Source organism: Dromiciops gliroides, chromosome 1 (genome assembly GCF_019393635.1).
Source record: "Dromiciops gliroides isolate mDroGli1 chromosome 1, mDroGli1.pri, whole genome shotgun sequence".
Taxonomy (NCBI): domain Eukaryota; kingdom Metazoa; phylum Chordata; class Mammalia; order Microbiotheria; family Microbiotheriidae; genus Dromiciops; species Dromiciops gliroides.
Window position 1 is genome coordinate 622717087 of NC_057861.1, and position 19034 is coordinate 622736120.

General features: G+C 41.6%; 1 protein-coding gene across 1 annotated transcript; it reads left to right on the top strand.

Annotated features, from left to right (window-relative positions):
* The first annotated feature begins 9763 nt into the window (after window positions 1-9763).
* LOC122735886 (gap junction gamma-1 protein-like) lies at window positions 9764-13073 on the top strand. The gene is made up of 3 exons (XM_043977731.1): window positions 9764-9896; window positions 10063-11004; window positions 12817-13073. Exons 2-3 carry the CDS (start codon window positions 10092-10094, stop codon window positions 12822-12824), a joined length of 921 nt encoding a protein of 306 aa, XP_043833666.1. The 5' UTR covers window positions 9764-9896; window positions 10063-10091; the 3' UTR covers window positions 12825-13073.
* Window positions 13074-19034: the final 5961 nt, after the last annotated feature.

Here is a 19034-nt window from a genome sequence, read left to right on the forward strand (position 1 = left end):
GCAATTAAACACATATCATTGTGATAATTAAGACTTAAGGACTCCAAGTACTTGTATAAGAAATTTTTTTTTTAATCTCAGAAAAATGGAAAACAGCTTGGCAGAAATTAATGTTATATCAACATCTCACAATATCCAAGATATATAGGGAATACAAATGGGACTCCCCACATTAGCTGCCCAATTCCTACATTCTTGTTATAGCAAAAGACTGCTAGTCTCACCCTACTAATTAATAATCAAGAAATTCAATTAGAAACTACTCTGATTTCCATCCCAGAATTTCCTCCCCTTAAGTCAGCAGAGATTCCCAGGCACTTTAATACCATGCAGAAGATCTGCAGTCTCTTCCTGAAACTTCCCTTCCCCCCCCCTCCCAGGGCAGTAGGGGTCAAGTGACTTGCCCAAGGTCACACAGCTAGTAAGTGTCAAGTGTCTGAGACCGGATTTTAACTCAGGTCCTCCAGAATCCAAGACCAGTGCTTTATCTACTGCACCACCTAGCTGACCCCAAGGAACTTTCTTCTACTGTGTAGTCCCCCTTCTCACCATGGTGAGTTCCTTTAGGTTCCCAGCCAGTCTTCATCCCTTCCTGGCTGTGTTTCTGACTTTCTATACTTCTGATCCACAACCTGTCTGGGATGCTTTCATTCTTTCCCCATATCCTTTTTAGTTCCCTTTTGCATATTGTCTTCCCACATTAGAATAGAAACCCTTGAGGGCAGTAACTTTTTGCTTGTATTTGTATCTCTAGCATTCAGCATTAGTGCTTAATGTGTACTTTTTTCCTATGAAAGGAGGTGCCAGCAAAGCCAAAAGTACAGGCATATTTCACAATAAAACCAAGACAAGACAAATAGCCAGCTAGATTGGACAACTCCCCTGAGAAAGCTCCAGGGTGACCAGAAATCCTCAGGGTTGGAGACTCTGGAAGCTTCAGGGAGTGACAGTAATCAGGGCAGTGCTCCTACACTGACAAAAAAGGCCTAAGGGATCTGATGTCACTAACACTGTCCTGAGGCACCAGAGGGAGCTCTGAAGCTCCGTAATTCTGAACCTTTAACATCCAGAGGGGACTAATCCTGTTGAAGGTAAGTGAAAAAGCCTAGGGGTCCCTTGTTGAGACCAGGAAGGGCTGACTATCCCCACTGAAAAGTGTAGCAAGGGGTGGAGTCTGACCTCATCACAAAGCCCCACTTGAAACTATAGCTCAAGATGAATGAAAATATTGACATCATAAAACAATTATTGCAAATCTAGACCCCTTCAAAGTAGGAGAAAGTAACTTCATAACTGCAAACTCAAAGGGAAAAAATGTTATCTTGAATTTTATATTTGTAAATTTTAAGAATTTTAAAATGAAATAAACTCCTGAGAAAAAAATTGGAAGGAGAAAAAGTAGCTTAGAAAAGTGCTAAGCTTTACCCCAGAGAGGAACTCCCTGAAAATTAGAACAAATCAAACAAAATATAATGCCTATGAGATAGCAAGAAATATTAGAACAAAATCAAAAGATTGAAAAAATAGAAGAAAATGTAAGGTATTTTAAGGGCCTAAAATTCTAGCTATGATGTCTAAAATCAAATGAGTGGTTGCCTTAAATTAGAAAACATATAGCACCAATCTTTGGGCATTAAGTATTTATTAAAGTATATTGGGGGGCAGCTAAGTGGCTCAGTGGATAAAGCACTAGCCCTGGATTCAGGAGGATCTGAGTTCAAATCTGGCCTCAGACACGATACTTGCTAGCTGTGTGACCCTGGGCAAGTCATTTAACCCTCATTGCCCCACCAAAAAATTAATTAATTAACTAAAGTATATTAGGGGTTAGTAAAGAGAAACATGTGGATAAAGTATCCCTATTCTACCTATCCCTACTGCCAAGCCCAAGTCTCAAACCGAAAAGGGCTGTTCGCCCCTCAGCTTCTCCCCAAAGCCTCCTGTGAAACCAGAAACAGGGCTGTCCACACACACACACACACACACACAGGTCCAAGCTAATTGGCTGATAGCTCTGATTGACAGGACCCACAAGCAAACTTCACTTCTGGATGCCAAAGTCACATGGTTTCCTTACATGGTGGAGCTTCCCTGCAGTATCTTTCTCAACAGGTTGGTAGCACTCTATATCTTACAGTATCTAATAATAATAAAAAACAACCAACTGACCTAGAAAGTAAGTCAAGTAAAGATAATTTAAAAATTGTTGGACTCCCCCACAATGATTTTTCTTTAAAAAAAAAATGCCTAGGGGCAGCTAGGTGGTGCAGTGGATAAAGCACTGGCCCTGGATTCAGGAGGACCTGAGTGTCATTTTTTCAAATGACCACAGATAGCTTTAATTCTAAAAACTGCATGCTTTATATCCTTTGACCAAGCATGCAGTTTTTAGAATTAAAGCCATCTGTAGTCATTTGAAAAAATATTCTAAATCACTTTTGATTAGAAAATGCAAATTAAAACAACTCTGAGGTACCACCTCACACCTATCAGAAATGACAAATACTGGAGGGGATCAGGGAAAAAATAGTTACACTCATGTACTGTTGGTGGAATAGTGAACTTGTCCAATCATTTTGGGGAAAAAAATTGGAACTATGCCTAAACTGTTATAAAACTGCATACCCTTTGACCCAGCAATACTACTGCTAGGTCTGTATCTCAAAAAGATCATGGAAAAAGAAAAAGGCCCTATATGTACAAGAATGTTTATAGCAGCTTTTTTCTACAAGTGGTAAAGACTGGAAATTGAGGAGATGCTCATCAATTGGAGAATGGATGAATAATTTGTGGCATATGATTATGATGAAATACTATTGTGGTATAAGAAATGACAAGGAGGGGCAGCTAATTGGTGCAGTGGATAAAGCACCAGCCCTGGATTCAGGAGTACCTGAGTTCAAATTTGACCTCAGACACTTGACACTTACTAGCTGCGTGACCCTAGGCAAGTCACTTAACCCCCATAGCCCCGCTCCCCCCCACCCCCAAAATGACAAGGGAATGGTTTCAGGGGAAAAAATGGCAAGAACTATGTGAACTGATGCAAAATGAAGAGAGAAAGATCATTGTGCACAGTAGCAGCAATGTTGTAATGATGATCAACTGTGAAAGACTTGGCTACTCTGATCAATGCAATGATCCAAGACAATCCTAGAGGATTCATGATGAAAAAAGAAAGCTGTTGAACTCTGAGTGCAAATTGAAGCATAATTTTCTCAGTGTTTTTTCTTGCTTTCTTTTTAAAAATATGACTAATATGGAAATGTATTTTGTATGATTTCACATGTATAATTGATATTTCTTGCCTTTTCATTCAATGTGAGAGGGGATGCAAGGGAAGGAGAGAATTTGGAAATTAAATTTTAAAAAAAGAAAAAATGTTTAATAGTAAATAATAAAATGCTTTTAAAAAACGAAATAAAAGCCTGAGCACATTTTGTCAAGAAATTACACTAAAAACTGGCCAGATCTATTGGAACTTGAAGGCAAAATAAAGATAAAAAGAATGCACTAATCACTTCCTGAAAGGAGCCACAAAATGAAGTCTTAGCAATGCCACAGAGGGATCAATGCCATTTTTTTTTTTGGTGGGGCAATGAGGGTTAAGTGACTTGCCCAGGGTCACACAGCTAGTAAGTGTCAAGTGTCTGAGGCCGGATTTGAACTCAGGTACTCCTGAATCCAGGGCCGGTGCTTTATCCACTGCGCCACCTAGCCGCCCCGATCAATGCCATTTTAAAGGGAAAAAATATATTTCAAGGAGCAGTTTAAGTACAAAAAAGGAACGCAGTCAAGATCACAGAAAACTTGTCAACTTCCACTACAACTGAGAGATCTTGGGATATAGTATCTCAAAAATTAAAAGAGGCATACAGGGCAGCTAGATGGCGCAGTGGATAGAGCACCGGCCCTGGAGTCAGGAGTACCTGAGTTCAAATCCAGCCTCAGACGCTTAACACTTACTAGCTGTGTGACCCTGGGCAAGTCACTTAACCCCAATTGCCTCACTAAAAAAAAAGAAAGAAAGAAAGAAAAGAGGCTTACAACCAACAACTTACTTCATGAAGTGGAGTCTAATCCTTCAGGGGAAAAGATGGAGCTTTGTTTGGTTTTTTTGTTTCTTTGTGGAACAATGGGGGTTAAGTGACTTGCCCAGGGTCACACAGCTAGTAAGTGTCAAGTGTCTGAGGCCGGATTTGAACTCAGGTACTCTTGAATCCAGGGCCGGTGCTTTATCCACTGCGCCACCTAGCTGCCCCTAAAGATGGAACTTTAATGGAGTAGAGGACTTAAGTAAGAATGTTGAAATACAAACACAGGAGTACAGAGAAACCTAGGAAGGTTTCTCTCAAAACATATTTGAGGGGGGGCGGCTAGATGGCGCAGTGGATAAAGCACCAGCCCTGGATTCAGGAGTACCTGAGTTCAAATCCGGCCTCAGACACTTGACACTTACTAGCTGTGTGACCCTGGGCAAGTCACTTAACCCCAATTGCCTCACCAAAAAAAAAAAAAAGACAGAAAAAACCATACTTCACTAATTGAGTGAGGTGATGTAGTGCTAACATTCTAAAGGGGGAAAAGAAATACACATTTCTTCAAGATTCTTCAGAATCTTCATTTCTTCAAAAACTGGTAAGTTGGTTCTGTTCTCATGGTTTGAAGAATGGAAAGTAAGAGGAGGGTTGGTGTAATATATCAGGGCAGAAAGGGCAAAGAAGAAGAGGATGGAACTTTATATTTTTCATAATTGCGGTGTGTGAGATTATACAAATATAGAGGAAGATGTAGGGATAATGGATACCAAATGAACCTTACTCTTCACTGAAAAGATTAAAGGATTGAACACACCCACACTCACAAAGTTTGGTGTAGAAATACACCAAACTCAACAGGGAAACAAATGAGGATGGGAAGGTAGAAAGTTAAGAGGAAAGATAATACTGGGGAGGAAATAGAAGCAAAACAAACTTCCTGATCCTGAAGTAGAGGATTAAAAGGGGGAAAGCAAAACACAAAGCAAAGAATTAGAATCTAAGGTGATGTCTTAAATCACTTCTTAGAAAATTGAGGAATTACTAAACAAATGATGGTATATAAATGTAGTGGAGTAGTCTTGCCCTGTAAGAAGTTATGAAAGAGATAGTTTCAGAGAATCCTGAGAAATAGGACTTGATAGCAAATGGAATAAGCAGAACCAGAAATATGTACAATCAAGAATAATGCCATGAAGTAGTTGCTATGTCCTGATAAATTGGGAGAGGAGAAGAAAAATATATCTCTGTGGGGGTAAGACAAAAGAAGATTAGGGGAAATTATCTCACTTAGGATGCTCAAGTTGAAGTCTACACAAAGAGAAATGAGGTGAGAAGAATACACACAGTTGTGTAGAGAAATATACTTTAAGAGAAATGTACTCCTGTATCCAACAAGGAAATAAGAGGGAAAGGGGGGACAGGAGAAGGTGGAATTAGATGGAGGGTAAATTAGAGGAAAGATGAGTCCTCAAACTCTAAGGATATTTAAAAATGTACCTTTTTTGAAGTGGCAAAGTGGGAATCTGAGGAGTCCATCGATTGGGGAATTCACATATATAAATGTGAAGGAACCCTATTGTACTCTTTTTTTTTTTTTTTAGTGAGGCAATGGGGGTTAAGTGACTTGCCCAGGGTCACACAGCTGGTAAGTGTTAAGTGTCTGAGGCTGGATTTGAACTCAGGTCCTCCAGAATCCAGGGCTGCTGCTCTATCCACTGAGCCACCTAGCTGCCCCCAGGCAAATATTTTTATAGAGGACCGATGGCGGTCTAATGGGGTAATCATCTGAATGTGGAAAGTTCCCTTATTGGAGGAGGACTGTCCCCCACTGGTGGTGGTTGGGGGAAGTTCAGAGAGATGCAGCTTCGATCTCTGGGGCCATCTCTGTCACCCTCACACCACAAAAGCAGCAGCCGCACCCAATGGGCCTATCTCTTTAGGTGTGTCTGTCCTTTGGTTTAGCTTCTCAAGGAGAATGTTCCTTGATTTCCCCCAGAAAACTTATGAGGTACCCCAGGTCCATAGTAGGGTGCATTCTTGGAGTTTTTAGTATATAAGTCACACATTTGTTTTTGCTCCCAACCAGCAAAATTGCCCACATCTCAATGGAGCACACACAAATGAATTTGTTTATGTGACTGAACTTATTTATTATAAGGGAGAAATTTCTTGGGGTGGGGTGGGGGGTGGTGGTAATGATGATACTAAAAACAAAAAAGAAAAAATACTTAATGAGAGATTAGAAATTTAGAAGGGAACACAGACAAGCAGGGTTAAAGTAAAAATAGACCAAAAACCCCTAGCCCTACATAACAAATTCACAGTTTCATATAAATCTTCTTTCTTGTTCTTTTTATATTAAAAAATCTGTTTGTTGGTCATTGTTAAGTTCACGATAAAAAGTAAATAAAAATGTTATTTATGAGAAGCACACTTGGAACATAGATTCTTGCAGAATTAAAATGAGGCACTGGAGCAGAATTTATTATGCCTCAAATAAATCAGAGAAATTTGGAAAGACTTGCAGGAACTGATGCAGCATCAGTGACATGAGCATAATCAAGAGAACACTTTACATAATGACCATAACATCTTAGTGCTGTGTCTCAGAAAATCTTTAAAACGTTTTTCACACTGGGCAAGTCACTTAACCCCATTGCCCAAAAATGAATGAATGAATGAACAAACAAATGAATGAGCAAACTAATTAATAGATAAATAGATGAGACTTTGGAATTCTGATCAATACAATGACTAATAATGATTTCATAATCCTCATGAAAGCCCTCTTGAGAGAAGAAATTGAAAAGAGGTACTGAATGAGACATACATTTTAAACACAACCACTGATCTGTTTCACTTGACTGCACTTATTTGTTACAAGGGACAACTTGTGAAAAAATAATGATTAATTATGGATCTCTTGAGGGGACCCAGAGATCAGTTTCAGTCCTTTCTACCCCACCCCCACACCCCCTACTTCAGAAAGATTAGCTCTTGCCTGGGACAAACAAAAGAAATGGAGATAGACTCTTGTCTAGCTCAGTGAAGGACTTCATGTAGATAATGGATTTTGCCTCAGGCAACTTGAGAGATCACCGGTAGAGTTCATTTTAATTTAGACCACCCTCAAGTCTTGTGAACCAATGGAATTGAATGATACTAACCAATTAGCTTTAATCCATGTATAATAATGACCCACCTCCTTGGAAAGAGTATAAAACCTTTGACCTAGCCAGGGTCATTCTCTTGGCTCTCTTGACTCTGCTCTCTTGGCTGGTGCTTGGCTCTCTCTGGACTCACTCTTGCCTTGGCCCTCCCTCTTATGACAATGTAGGTCTGAAGGCCTGAGACCATGAGAAAACACAAACTTTTATTTGCAGGAGGTTGGGAGGAAATTGTGGATGGTGATAGTGTTACAAGATAAGAAAGAATAATAATGAGCCATTTAAAAAATATGCAGAAGTTCAGAAAAGGATGCACACAAACAGAACCATTGTTAAGATTATGTGAAATTTAATATACATTTTTTAAAAAACACCTAATGGAAGTACAATTTCAAGTACCATCTTAATCATGACTTTTTATATTGAAATGTCCATATTTAAGTTGATAATAAAAAAAGAAAATACTTAAATGATATAGTTTTGTAGAAAGTAATAAATTGTGTTCTTTACACATATATGCATATGATATATATGAGATATGCAGGACTTTAATAAAAATTGATCATGCTCCAGGGTATAAGGAACTTATACATGCATAAAGGCATATAACTTAACTAGTTTATAAAATATAATGTAATAAAAATAGTAATCAGTGAATAAAGTATGAAGAAAAACTTTGGTCTTTAACAGAGAACAAAGTTATATCTTAAATATTTTTATTTCATAGAAATTTTAAAAGTATTAAGGAGAACAACCATGATACTATATATGAACATTTATGGGATGCAGCTAACGGCCTTAGAAAACTATTTCTGCTTTCCAAGGACCAGCAGAGAGGCTTACTATAAGTAGGCTGGCCACATGATGATGAATTATTTTACCATGGCAATCTGTTAAACAAAGGAAAATACAAAATAGCTCCAGTCCTGTGCAGCCCCCTTCTGGACGGTGGAGGAGTAGGATATTTCATTAGTATCTTAGCAGAATACACTAAGAATCACATTGTTTTAAATTGTCAGTAAATTAATAGCTATTGATAGTCTAGATGTGAGATCCCACTATGCCACTATCACAGTAGATAGAAAGGACCAATGCTGTTGGAAAATCTGAATCATATCCATTTGACATTCCAGAAAACAAGGAGTGGGCAAATAAATGGAAAAGTCTGCAATGGTTTTTCCTTGTCAAGTCAAACAAATTGGTGAAGTCAGCTCTATATGCATACAAAGGCAAAAAAAAAAAAAAAGATCATAAAACATAGCAACTCATTACCTGCTTAGAATCTCCCTGAGGTGGTGGGTAGGGGAAGGGGAGCCCCACATCCCCTAAAACCATAGGCCAAGGAGCTAACAAGAATTGTAGAGCTAGAAGGAACCTTATAGAGCAATCCTTTATGTCAGAGAAGGAAACTGGGGCTAGGGATATGAAGTGCATTGGACAAGTAAGTTTAAGAGTGGTAGTACGGGGGCAGCTAGGTGGCGCAGTGGATAGAGCACCGGCCCTGGAGTCAGGAGTACCTGAGTTCAAATTCGGCCTCAGACACTTAACATTTACTAGCTGTGTGACCCTGGGCAAATCACAACCCCAATTGCCAAACTAAAAAAAAAAAAAAAAAAAGAGTGGTAGTAGGGGCGGCTAGGTGGTGCAGTGGATAGAACACCGGCCCTGGAGTCAGGAGGACCGGAGTTCAAATCTGCCCTCAGACACTTGACACTTACTAGTTGTGTGACCTTGGGCAAGTCACTTAACCCCAATTGACTCACACAAAAAAAAAAGAGTGGTAGGTAGCAACCGTACTCAAAGCCTGGTCTGCAGATCGAAGGTTTATTTCTTTCCACTTTCCCTACGTTCCTGGCTCCACAAATTTTAATTATCTGGGGTGGGTTTCGATTCATCCAGAATCCGGGATGTACTTGATTTCTGAGTGTAGGATCCAAAGGTTCTGCAGAATCTCGGCCAGGGACCCAAAACAGACCTCGGCGAATCAGGACCCAATCTGGCCGCCCACCCGGGCGGTGTGGACGCCTTTTGGAACCAGCCCCAGGGGAGGGGCCGAGGATCTGAAGGAGGAATCTATCCACCCGCGGCAGCCGCAGCAGCAACCCTAGAGAGCTCCTGGACTGGGACAAAATTCAAGGAGAAAGGAGGTGTGCATGCCCGGGGGAGAAGAGGGAGGGGCGCCGGAGGGAGCAGGCGGGACTGGATCGAGAGTCGGTGGGTGAAAACTTGCTGAGTGGAGCGAACACTCTTTCATTGCCTCGCCCCCAAATCCATCTTTTTCCTGCATTTCTTTTGCCCCCGCGGCTGATGAGAAACTTGAAGCAGCTTCCCGGCTCCAGGCTCCAAAAGTGGCGTCCGAGCCTGGGACAATGGGGAGCCGAGCGCCCGGGCTCCTCTGCTCTCTTCTTTTCCCTGCCTCCTTTGGCCCCGAGCCCTACACGCCACTTCCACCACGCCCCCTTCTCAGGACTCCTAAGCCTCAGTATTGTTCCCGACTCCTAGCCCCCGACGCCCAGCGCCCGCCTCTGGGTTGGGGGAGGGTGGTGAAAGGGAAGGCGCAGCTTGAAAGGGGATCTGTTCCCGCCACTGAACCCCTCTGAAATCCCCCGCGAATCCTGCCGCTTTCCCTGCACGTCTTTCTGTTAATCCGGCTTCTGACCACCCGGGGCAACTAGAAAAGAGATTGTAGGTAAGCGAGGGAGCGAAGGAATGGCCTGGGATCCTGGGAAGGACTTGGGAGCGTGAGGGTCGGGGCCCCAAGGGATGGGGGAGGATAGTACTAAGAGGAGCAGCACAAGGTGAAGGGGGATAAGTGCGGTGAAGACGGGGGTCCTCACTTGCCCCTCGGTCCACAGGTCGTGGAAAGGAATTAGGAAAATCCAAGATGAGCTGGGCGTTCCTGACGAAGTTGCTGGAGGCTGTGACCCAGCATTCCACCCTGGTGGGGAAACTCTGGCTGTCCGTGCTGGTTGTGTTCCGCCTGGTGCTGCTGGCCGTGGGCGGGGAGGCCATTTACCGGGACGAACTGAGCGGATTCGTGTGTAACACCCGGCAGCCAGGCTGCGAGAACGTCTGCTACGACGCCTTCGCGCCCCTCTCCCACGTTCGCTTCTGGGTGTTCCAGATCATCCTGGTCACTGCGCCCACTGTGTTCTACCTGGGCTATGCCGTGCACCATCTCTCCCGGCGCCAGACGACCCAGAAGCAAGAGGAGGAAGAAGAGGAGCCCATGATCCAAGAGAAGCCCCAGAAGTCCCCCGATGATGGAGCCCACGATGGTCGCGGGAGGATCCGCAGAGACGGGCTCCTGGGGGCCTATGTGGGGCAGTTGCTGGTGAGGTCTGCCTTAGAGGTGGGCTTCCTACTGGGCCAGTACCTACTCTATGGCCTGGAGGTGCCTCCTTTCTACGTCTGCCGACGCAGCCCTTGCCCCCACACTGTGGACTGCTTTGTATCTCGTCCCACGGAGAAGACCATCTTCCTGCTGGTCATGTATGCAGTCAGTGGCCTCTGCCTCCTGCTCAATCTGATCGAGTTGCTGCATCTGGGCCTGGGAAATTTGAAGAACGGCGAATACAGCTCTGCCCCACCTCCCCATTCCAAGGGTCTCAAACTGGACCTGGAGCAAATGCACAAACAGCTGCATCTGGTCCAGAAGCAAATGGACATGGCGTTGCATCTGGGCACACCTCTGGCTACAGCGCCTGACTGTTCAGATCAGCTTCCAACTTACGCTATCTCCACTCAGCAAAACCGGCACAACCAAGCCCAGAAAGAGGCCCGGATTTCCAAGACAGGTATGTAGGGATGAATCTCAATCCAGGGCCCCCTTCTTGTGAAGCCAAAGAGGTTTGTTGTTGGCTTTTTTGGGGGTTTTGTGTGTGTGTGTGTGTTTTGGTCTTACTTGCCTTTTTCGGGGCCCTTCTGGTGCTCAAACCCATAGGACTTAAAGTCATTCAAAGTGCTTTTATTAAAACTACCTGGGGGGGGGTGGGAAAAAGAAAAGTTAGCTAGAAAGTTTCTTATAAACACCAACGGACATAATAAGCCATTCTACTTTCCGTCTGAAAGTATCCCAGGGAGTAAATTCTTCTTGTTGTAAACACCCTATGGGCAGGGACTGTTTTTTGTATCCCTGTGCATTTTTAAATATCATCGCATAATAAATGCTTGTCAAATTGAATTGAATTGGGGGGGAAAAGAAACTACCCTCGGTTGGCTTCTTATATGAAAAGAGTATAATAAGGCTTGGCTTGGACTCACAGATTTAAATCTCTTCTCTTTCACCTACTGCTTGCAAGTTATCTAGGTTCGGGACAGCTAGATGGCGCAGTGGATAAAGCACTAGCCTTGGATTCAGGAGGACCTACGTTCAATTCTGGCCTCAGACACTTGACACTTACTAGCTGTGTGACCCTGGGCAAGTCACTTAACCCTCATTGCCCCGCCCCCCCAAAAAAGTTATTTAGGTTCCCTAGGTCCCAATTTCCTCACCTACAAAAGGAGAGGACTGGACCATTGTGTAAGCTCCCCTATCCCCCAGAACACTGAGTTTACTGGACAATGAACCTGGAACAACGGACTAGATGACCTCCAAGGATCCTATCAGTTCTAAATCTGTGACCCCGTCATTCTACTATCTAGATAACTAACCTCAGAGAAGTTGAGATTTAGCACGTAACTTGTAAATAGCGGAGATGTGACTCAAATCCCGTGTTTCTGACCTCCAAGTTTGCCCCCAGGACAGTCACTTCGCCTAGCTGCTACTTCCAAAGATAGCTCCACCTACCCGTCCTGTCACCACTCCCACTTCTCTCACCATCTGTTCTTTTTCATACAATGCTAATTCCCTAAAGACTGCGATTTGGGGTTTTTGTGTACCCTCCATAACCCCACCACCTAATGTTCTGCACTGAACATAGAAATACTAAAATTTCACATTTATGTAGTCCAATTATGACATTTTGGTAGTGTGGAAGAGCCACTCTTCTTGATGTCAGAAGACCTGGATTTCAATCCTAACCCTCACTTCAAGTGTGAACTTAGGGGCAGCTAGGTGTCGCAGTGGATAGAGCACCGGCCCTGGAGTCAGGAGTACCTGGGTTCAAATCCCGCCTCAGACACTTAACACTTACTAGCTGTGTGACCCTGGGGAAGTCACTTAACCCCAATTGCCTCACTAAAAAAAAAAAATGTGAACTTAAACAATTCTTTCTTCCTTTCTGAACCTATTTCCTCACCTGTGCATTGGAGATAGTAATATTCCCATGGAGTTTTTGTGAGGAGAGTGCTTTGAAAACCATATGGTATCATTTGCTATTATTACAGAAAATTTCTTCTAAAGAACCTCTGAAGTAAGTAATGCAAGGATTACTGTTGCCATTTTACAGATGGTTACTGTTCCTCGAAGGAATAAAATAACTTATTCAGACTCAAAGAGTTTGAAGATAGAAGGAAATAGAAACTACGTCTCCTAAGGCCAAGTTTAATGTTCTAAGACTGAATATGAAATATTTAAAGCAATTGGGGAACTTCAATCTCCTTGACAAAGTCATATATCGATAGCCCTTCCTGGCACAGTGTTGTTACTGTTATCTTATTTTCCACAGATCTATGACCTACAGGAGATGTTTCTTGTTCACCTGCTATTGGACACACACGATGGGGAGAAATGAGAGTTTTGGAATCCCAAGGATTAAGGGCCTGAGAATCTCCACCCATAAAAGCTTTATCTTTTAGTCATTTTGTATCCTTTCATATACATATATTTGTGTATATATGTGTATTCACATGTACATGCCCATGTATGTGTGTACATATGTATACACAAACACAGTCACAAGGCCTTGGTGGCCTATCCTTCCACCTTTCTTCTGACTGTAGTTCTCCTTAGAGATCATTCTTTCCATCCTCATTTTGATACTCCTCTCCCTCCTCCTCCTCCCACCTCATCCCCATAACCACCCAGAACACACTGAGTTTACTGGACAATAGACCTGGAAACTTGAAACCTGGAGACTTGAAATTTTGACCATCTCAGGGACTTACCCTCCAAATATGGTGCCATTTGGCATTGAAGCCTGAAAACCTTATATGCCAATAAAGACTTATTTTGTTCTGTCCACAGTTTCTTCCATCAGTAGGTGTAAGGGTGGCTGGGGAATGACTAAATCATAACAAAAGCCAGCATACGGCCCTGGAGTCAGGAGGACCTGAGTTCAAATCCGGCCTCAGACACTTACTAGCTGTGTGACCTTGGGCAAGTCACTTAACTCTCATTGCTCAACAAAAAAAAAAACAAAAGCCAGAATAGAGTGATAAAGTAGGGTGTGAAACACTGAAGTCTGAAGAAGGTTGCTAAGTGGGGCTCTTTCCCATTCTGTCCACTTTAGGTAGTGCTGATGTTCTCTGACATCACACAAACCTGGCAAGAACAATAGACTAGAATGAATAATGGGGGGGAAAGCTATGAATTTGAATTCCACATTTACCACTTGCTAGATGTGTGACCTCAAGCATGTTTTCTCATCAGTAAAGTAAGAGATGATGGGAATTATGTATGCCATGCTTACTTTGTAACATTTCTATGATGATCAAATGAGAATGAGTGTACAGTGCTTTATAAACCACATATTAGCTATTATTGTAAGTAATATATTTTCTTTCCAGAACAGGCCCAATATCAATTTCTCAGGAGAAATAATTATTACCTATATTTTTGTGTATCTTTAACAGGATAGGTGGGTATGCATGGAGTTCTGTCTTTCTCCTTGGAAGGAGTTACTCATATAGATAAGACCACAGATCCTTTGGAGTATTGGCATACATTTCTGTATCACTATACAATGACAAAATGCCTTTTATATGTTATCTCAGTTCATCTGACTTGATAAAATATGTCCTATATACACTTACCCATTTTAAAATAAGGAATTCTCCCAGAATAAGTGACTTGCATAAGATGACAAAGCTGGTAAACACAGATCCTAGTTCTTGAACTTTCCTATGGCTATCTATTTCTCAGTTTAAATTCATGCAAACTAAGGTATGTATTATTGGCACCTATCATTTACCAAGGGTGACTATTTTATAAGGACTTCAGAATTCATTGAATGGAGGCCATTGATAAATCAAACATTTCTTTAGCCTTTACCATGTGCCAAGGATTGTGTTAAATGCTGAAGATACCAAAGAGAAAATTGGAAAAATCTGCCCTCAGCAATCTTACATTCTAATGGGGGGGGGGGGAGGCAGCTAGGTGGCACAGTGGATAAAGTACTAGCCTTGGATTCTTGAGGACCAGGTTCAAATCCAGTCTCACACTTGACACTTACTAGCTGTGTGACCCTGGGCAAATCACTTAACCCTCATTTCCCCACACACAAAAAAACCCCAACAAAACATTTTAATGGTGGTGGAGGAGTTATATGTACACAAATTTATGAAATCACATATATTTATGTGTACATAAATGGGCATGCACAAGATACAAACAGCAGATGGCAGAGAGACCCATTAGTTTTCCCATTTAGTCATTTTTTTAGTCACTTCCAATTCCTTGTGACCCCATTTGGGGTTTTCTTAGCAGAAATGGTTTGCCATTTCTTTCCATCTCCAGCTCATTTTACAGATGAAGAACTGAGGCAAACAGGGTTAAGTGACTTGCCCGTGGTCACAGAACTTGTAGGTGTCTGAGGCCAGATTTGAACTCAGGAAGATGAGTCTTCTGGATTCCAGGCCCAGTACTTTGTCCACTTCATCACCTAGCTGCACAAGATGCAAATAGAGTAAATGGCAGAGAGACCTGAGGCAAAGAGGCGAGTTAGTAGGCTATTGCAATAACGGATGTGAGAGGTGATATGGTTTTGAACTAGGATGGTGCCTATGAGTAGAGAGAGATGGATATGTGAGAAAGTTATTTTGGAAATAAGAATGGCAAGATTTGGAAAGTGATCATATATTTGGGGTGGTTTGGAGTGAGAATGCAGAATTGAAGATGACAAGGTTGTAGACCTGGGTGACTGAAAGGGTAGTGGGTATAATCTACAGTCATAGAGAAGTTTGGTGGTGAATTTGGGGAAAAGATATTGAGTTCTATTTTGGATGTGTTGAGAGATGCCTATGAGATACCCAGTTTGAAAGGTCCAATGGACAGTTGATGATGTGGGACTGGAGCTTAGAAGAGAATCCAGGGCTGGAGTTCTTCATAGAGATGATCATTGAACCTATAGGAACTCATGAGTCACCAAGTGAGAAGGGATTAAAGGACAGGGAGGAGTCACCAAGGACTCCAAGGTGTGAACTTGAGTGATGGCAATGGTATCTTGGACTGAGAGAAATATGTGATGAGCTAGATTTGAAGGGAAAATGCTGAATTGTGTCAGCAGGATGGTCGAATGGATATATAGGACTGTACCTTAAGAAAGAAGAGGAAAGACTGTGACCCTTGGTGCTACTGACACAAACTGTCCACATACTTTCAAAATAATGCCACAGAAAAGAGGAGAGGGGGCAGCTAGGTGGTGCAATGGATTGAGCACTGGCCCTGGAGTCAGGAGGACCCGAGTTCAAATCCAGCCTCAGACACTTGACACTAGCTGTGTGACCCTGGGTAAGTCACTTAACCATTGTCCTGCAAAAACAAACCAAAATATATCATATATTTGAGAGGAGAGAACTAATTCTATATACTTAAAAAAAAAATTTAGAATCAAAACAGAAAAAAAAACTATATGCTAATATCCCTTATTTTAAATAAAATAATATCAAGGAGACTATTACAAAATATCACAAAAATTATATAGAATGACTGAGCTGGATTTGTACCAAGAATGCAGGGCTAGTTCAATATTAGGAAAACTATAAATGTAATTGACCATACTAATACTAAGAACAACAAAAATCATATCAATAAATGGAGAGTTTTTAATATGAGACAATGTCCATTCCTGGGTTGTTGTTTTTTTAAACCTAGAAAGCATAGGAATAAGTGTATCTTTCTATATATGATAAGTAGTATCTATGTAAAACGAAGAGCCAACATTATCTGTAATGGGGATATGGTAGAGTATATTTCAATAAAAACAGCGGTAAAACAAGGATGTCCATTAACACCCATACTATTTAATATAGTGCTAGAAATGCTAGCTATAGCAATAAAACAAAAAAATGAAATTGAGAGAATAAGCACAGGCAAAGAGAAAACAAAATTATCACTTTTTGTTGGTTTACTTAAAGATCTCTGAGGGCAGGAGTAGTTAGCCAAGATGGTAGGGTAGAAAAGACACACTAAGCTTCCTCCAACCCTACAACTTCTCCAAATAGTTTTAGAAAAATCAGAATACTGATTGGGAAATCTAAGGGAACAAAATCACAACTCATTTTTCTAGTCCAGCACAGCATAGGGAGATAGATATATAGACACTGGGAATGGCATTCAGCAAAAAGCAACTACTGAGAACTCCAGGGCAGGGAGAAATCTGTATACCTGACCAAGAAGGGATCTCAGATCTCCCACAGAGAAGCTAAAACCTGTGCATGATACAGTAACAGGTACCAAGTGGCATTTTTTTTTCCTTTCATTACCTAAATCCAGGGAACACTGAGATGGGGACTTGTCCCTAGGAGTAGTGTTTCAACTTAAAGAATGGTGGTAGGTTTCAGAACAGACATTGATGATATCTTTGAGAGCAACTGTAATGACTGTGAATAACTTTGATGATATGAATCTAAAAGTGTTTCTTTAGAGTATCCATGCTTGTGGTTTTGAGAAGCTTTCCACCATTCAGCAGAAAGCTACCACTAAAGATCCAGAAGGTAATTTTTTTGTATCTTTTTTAAAATTTTATTTATTTGTTTTAGTTTTCAACATTTGTTTAGAAAATATTTCCGGGGGCGGCTGGGTGGCGCAGTGGATAAAGCACCGGCCCTGGATTCAGGAGTACCTGAATTCAAATCCGGCCTCAGACACTTGACACTTGCTAGCTGTGTGACCCTGGGCAAGTCACTTAACCCCCATTGCCCCACAAAAAAAAAACAAAACAAAACAAAACAAAAAAAATATTTCCAATTTCAAATTTTTCTCCCTTCCCTCTCCTCCCTCCCCCCCTCCCCTAGACAGCAGGTAATCTGATATAGGTTATATATATTTATATATATAATAACTTTAAACATATTTCTGCATTAGTCATGTTATACAAGAAGAATGAGAGCAAAAAGGAAAAACCTCAAAAAATAAAAACAACAGCACCAAAACTAAAAGAAATAATATGGTCCAATCAGCATCCATATTCCACAGTTCATTTTTGTGGTTTTTTTCTGGATTTGGAGAGCCTTTTCCATCATGAGTCCTTTGGAACTTTCTTGTACCATTGGATTGATGAGAAGAATCTAGTCTATCACAGTTGATCAACACATAATGTTGATGATACTGTTTACAATGTTCTCCTGGTTCTGCTCATCTTACTCATCATCAATTTATGCAAGTCCAGAAGGTAATTTTGACTTTTGGACACTATATGGGAACAACATGTCATGCTTGATTCAGTGTTAGAAATGAAATGCAAAAATTGCAGGCTGAGAAACTACACAGTGTTGTTAGAATACCAGGGTAAATGTTTGTTATGCTATAAACAGTAGATGTCTTTCTCCAGAATGGATCAAGATGTTCAACTTGGATAGAGCAGATGAAATGATGAGCTGTGAGTTTAAGGTTCAAATCTATGAAATTTTCTAGAAATGAAATACAAATATTCAAGTTGTGTTACTTTTCATAACAATGCCAAGTGATGTCTTATTACTAACCAAAAAGTTTATAAGACATCTTGCTTGTAATTGAGTAAAGAAGGAAGAATTGACTTTTATGGGCAGGGGGAGAAATCAAATGATTGATTCTACATGAATAAAAAAAAAGTATGGGGGGCAGCTTGATGGCGCAATGGATAAAGCACCAACCCTGGATTCAGGAGGACCTGAGTTCAAGTCTGGCCTCAGACACTTACTAGCTGTATGACCCTGGGCAAGTCACTTAACCCTCATTGCCCCACAAAAAAAAAAGTATGCCAGCATTTCAATTTCTGTTCTGTGTGATGTTGTTATTGTTTGTCTTTCATTCATGAAGAGGACCATGACACCCTAATATCATGGCTTGCACTGAATGAGATTTAAGTGAGGGAGGACTATGCAAAGTCACCAACCTCACTCTCTCCTCCAAAACCATCTGGGTCCATTGACAAGATATACATCAGGACAACTAGAGATGGCCCTTGGATGTTTAAGGCAATTGGGGTTAAGTGTCTGAGGTCATAGTTGAACTCAGGTCCTTTCAACTTCAGGACCAGTGCTCTATCCACTGCACCACTAGCTGCCCCTCTGTGTGATGACACAGACCAGAAGAAGCAAGATGTTATCATGAGAGAGTTAAGATCAGGGTCAAGCCTAGTCCTGATCACTATGAACTTGGTTCATGAGATTAATATGTAGCAACTGGAGAGAGATGGAACCAAGATGGAGGAGAGGCTGTGACTCCCACAAGCTCCAGATAAACCCATCCACTCATGCCCAAATAATGCGGCAAAAAATCAAAACCCAGAACAGCCTACTTGCACATAAGAACAGAGTGAGACTATTTCTCTGCAAAAGAGGGCAATTCTGATCACCTACTGATCAGGCTGAACAGCTCAGCGTGCAGTCCGGACCCAGTCAGGGAGAGTGTTCCCAGTGCCTATCAGAGTCTTCAGCACCAGCAGCTTCTGAGGCTCCTATCATGGACTGGTGAGGGGGTTCGGTGGTAGGCAGGGGTGAAGTGGAGGCATTATCTACTGGAGTT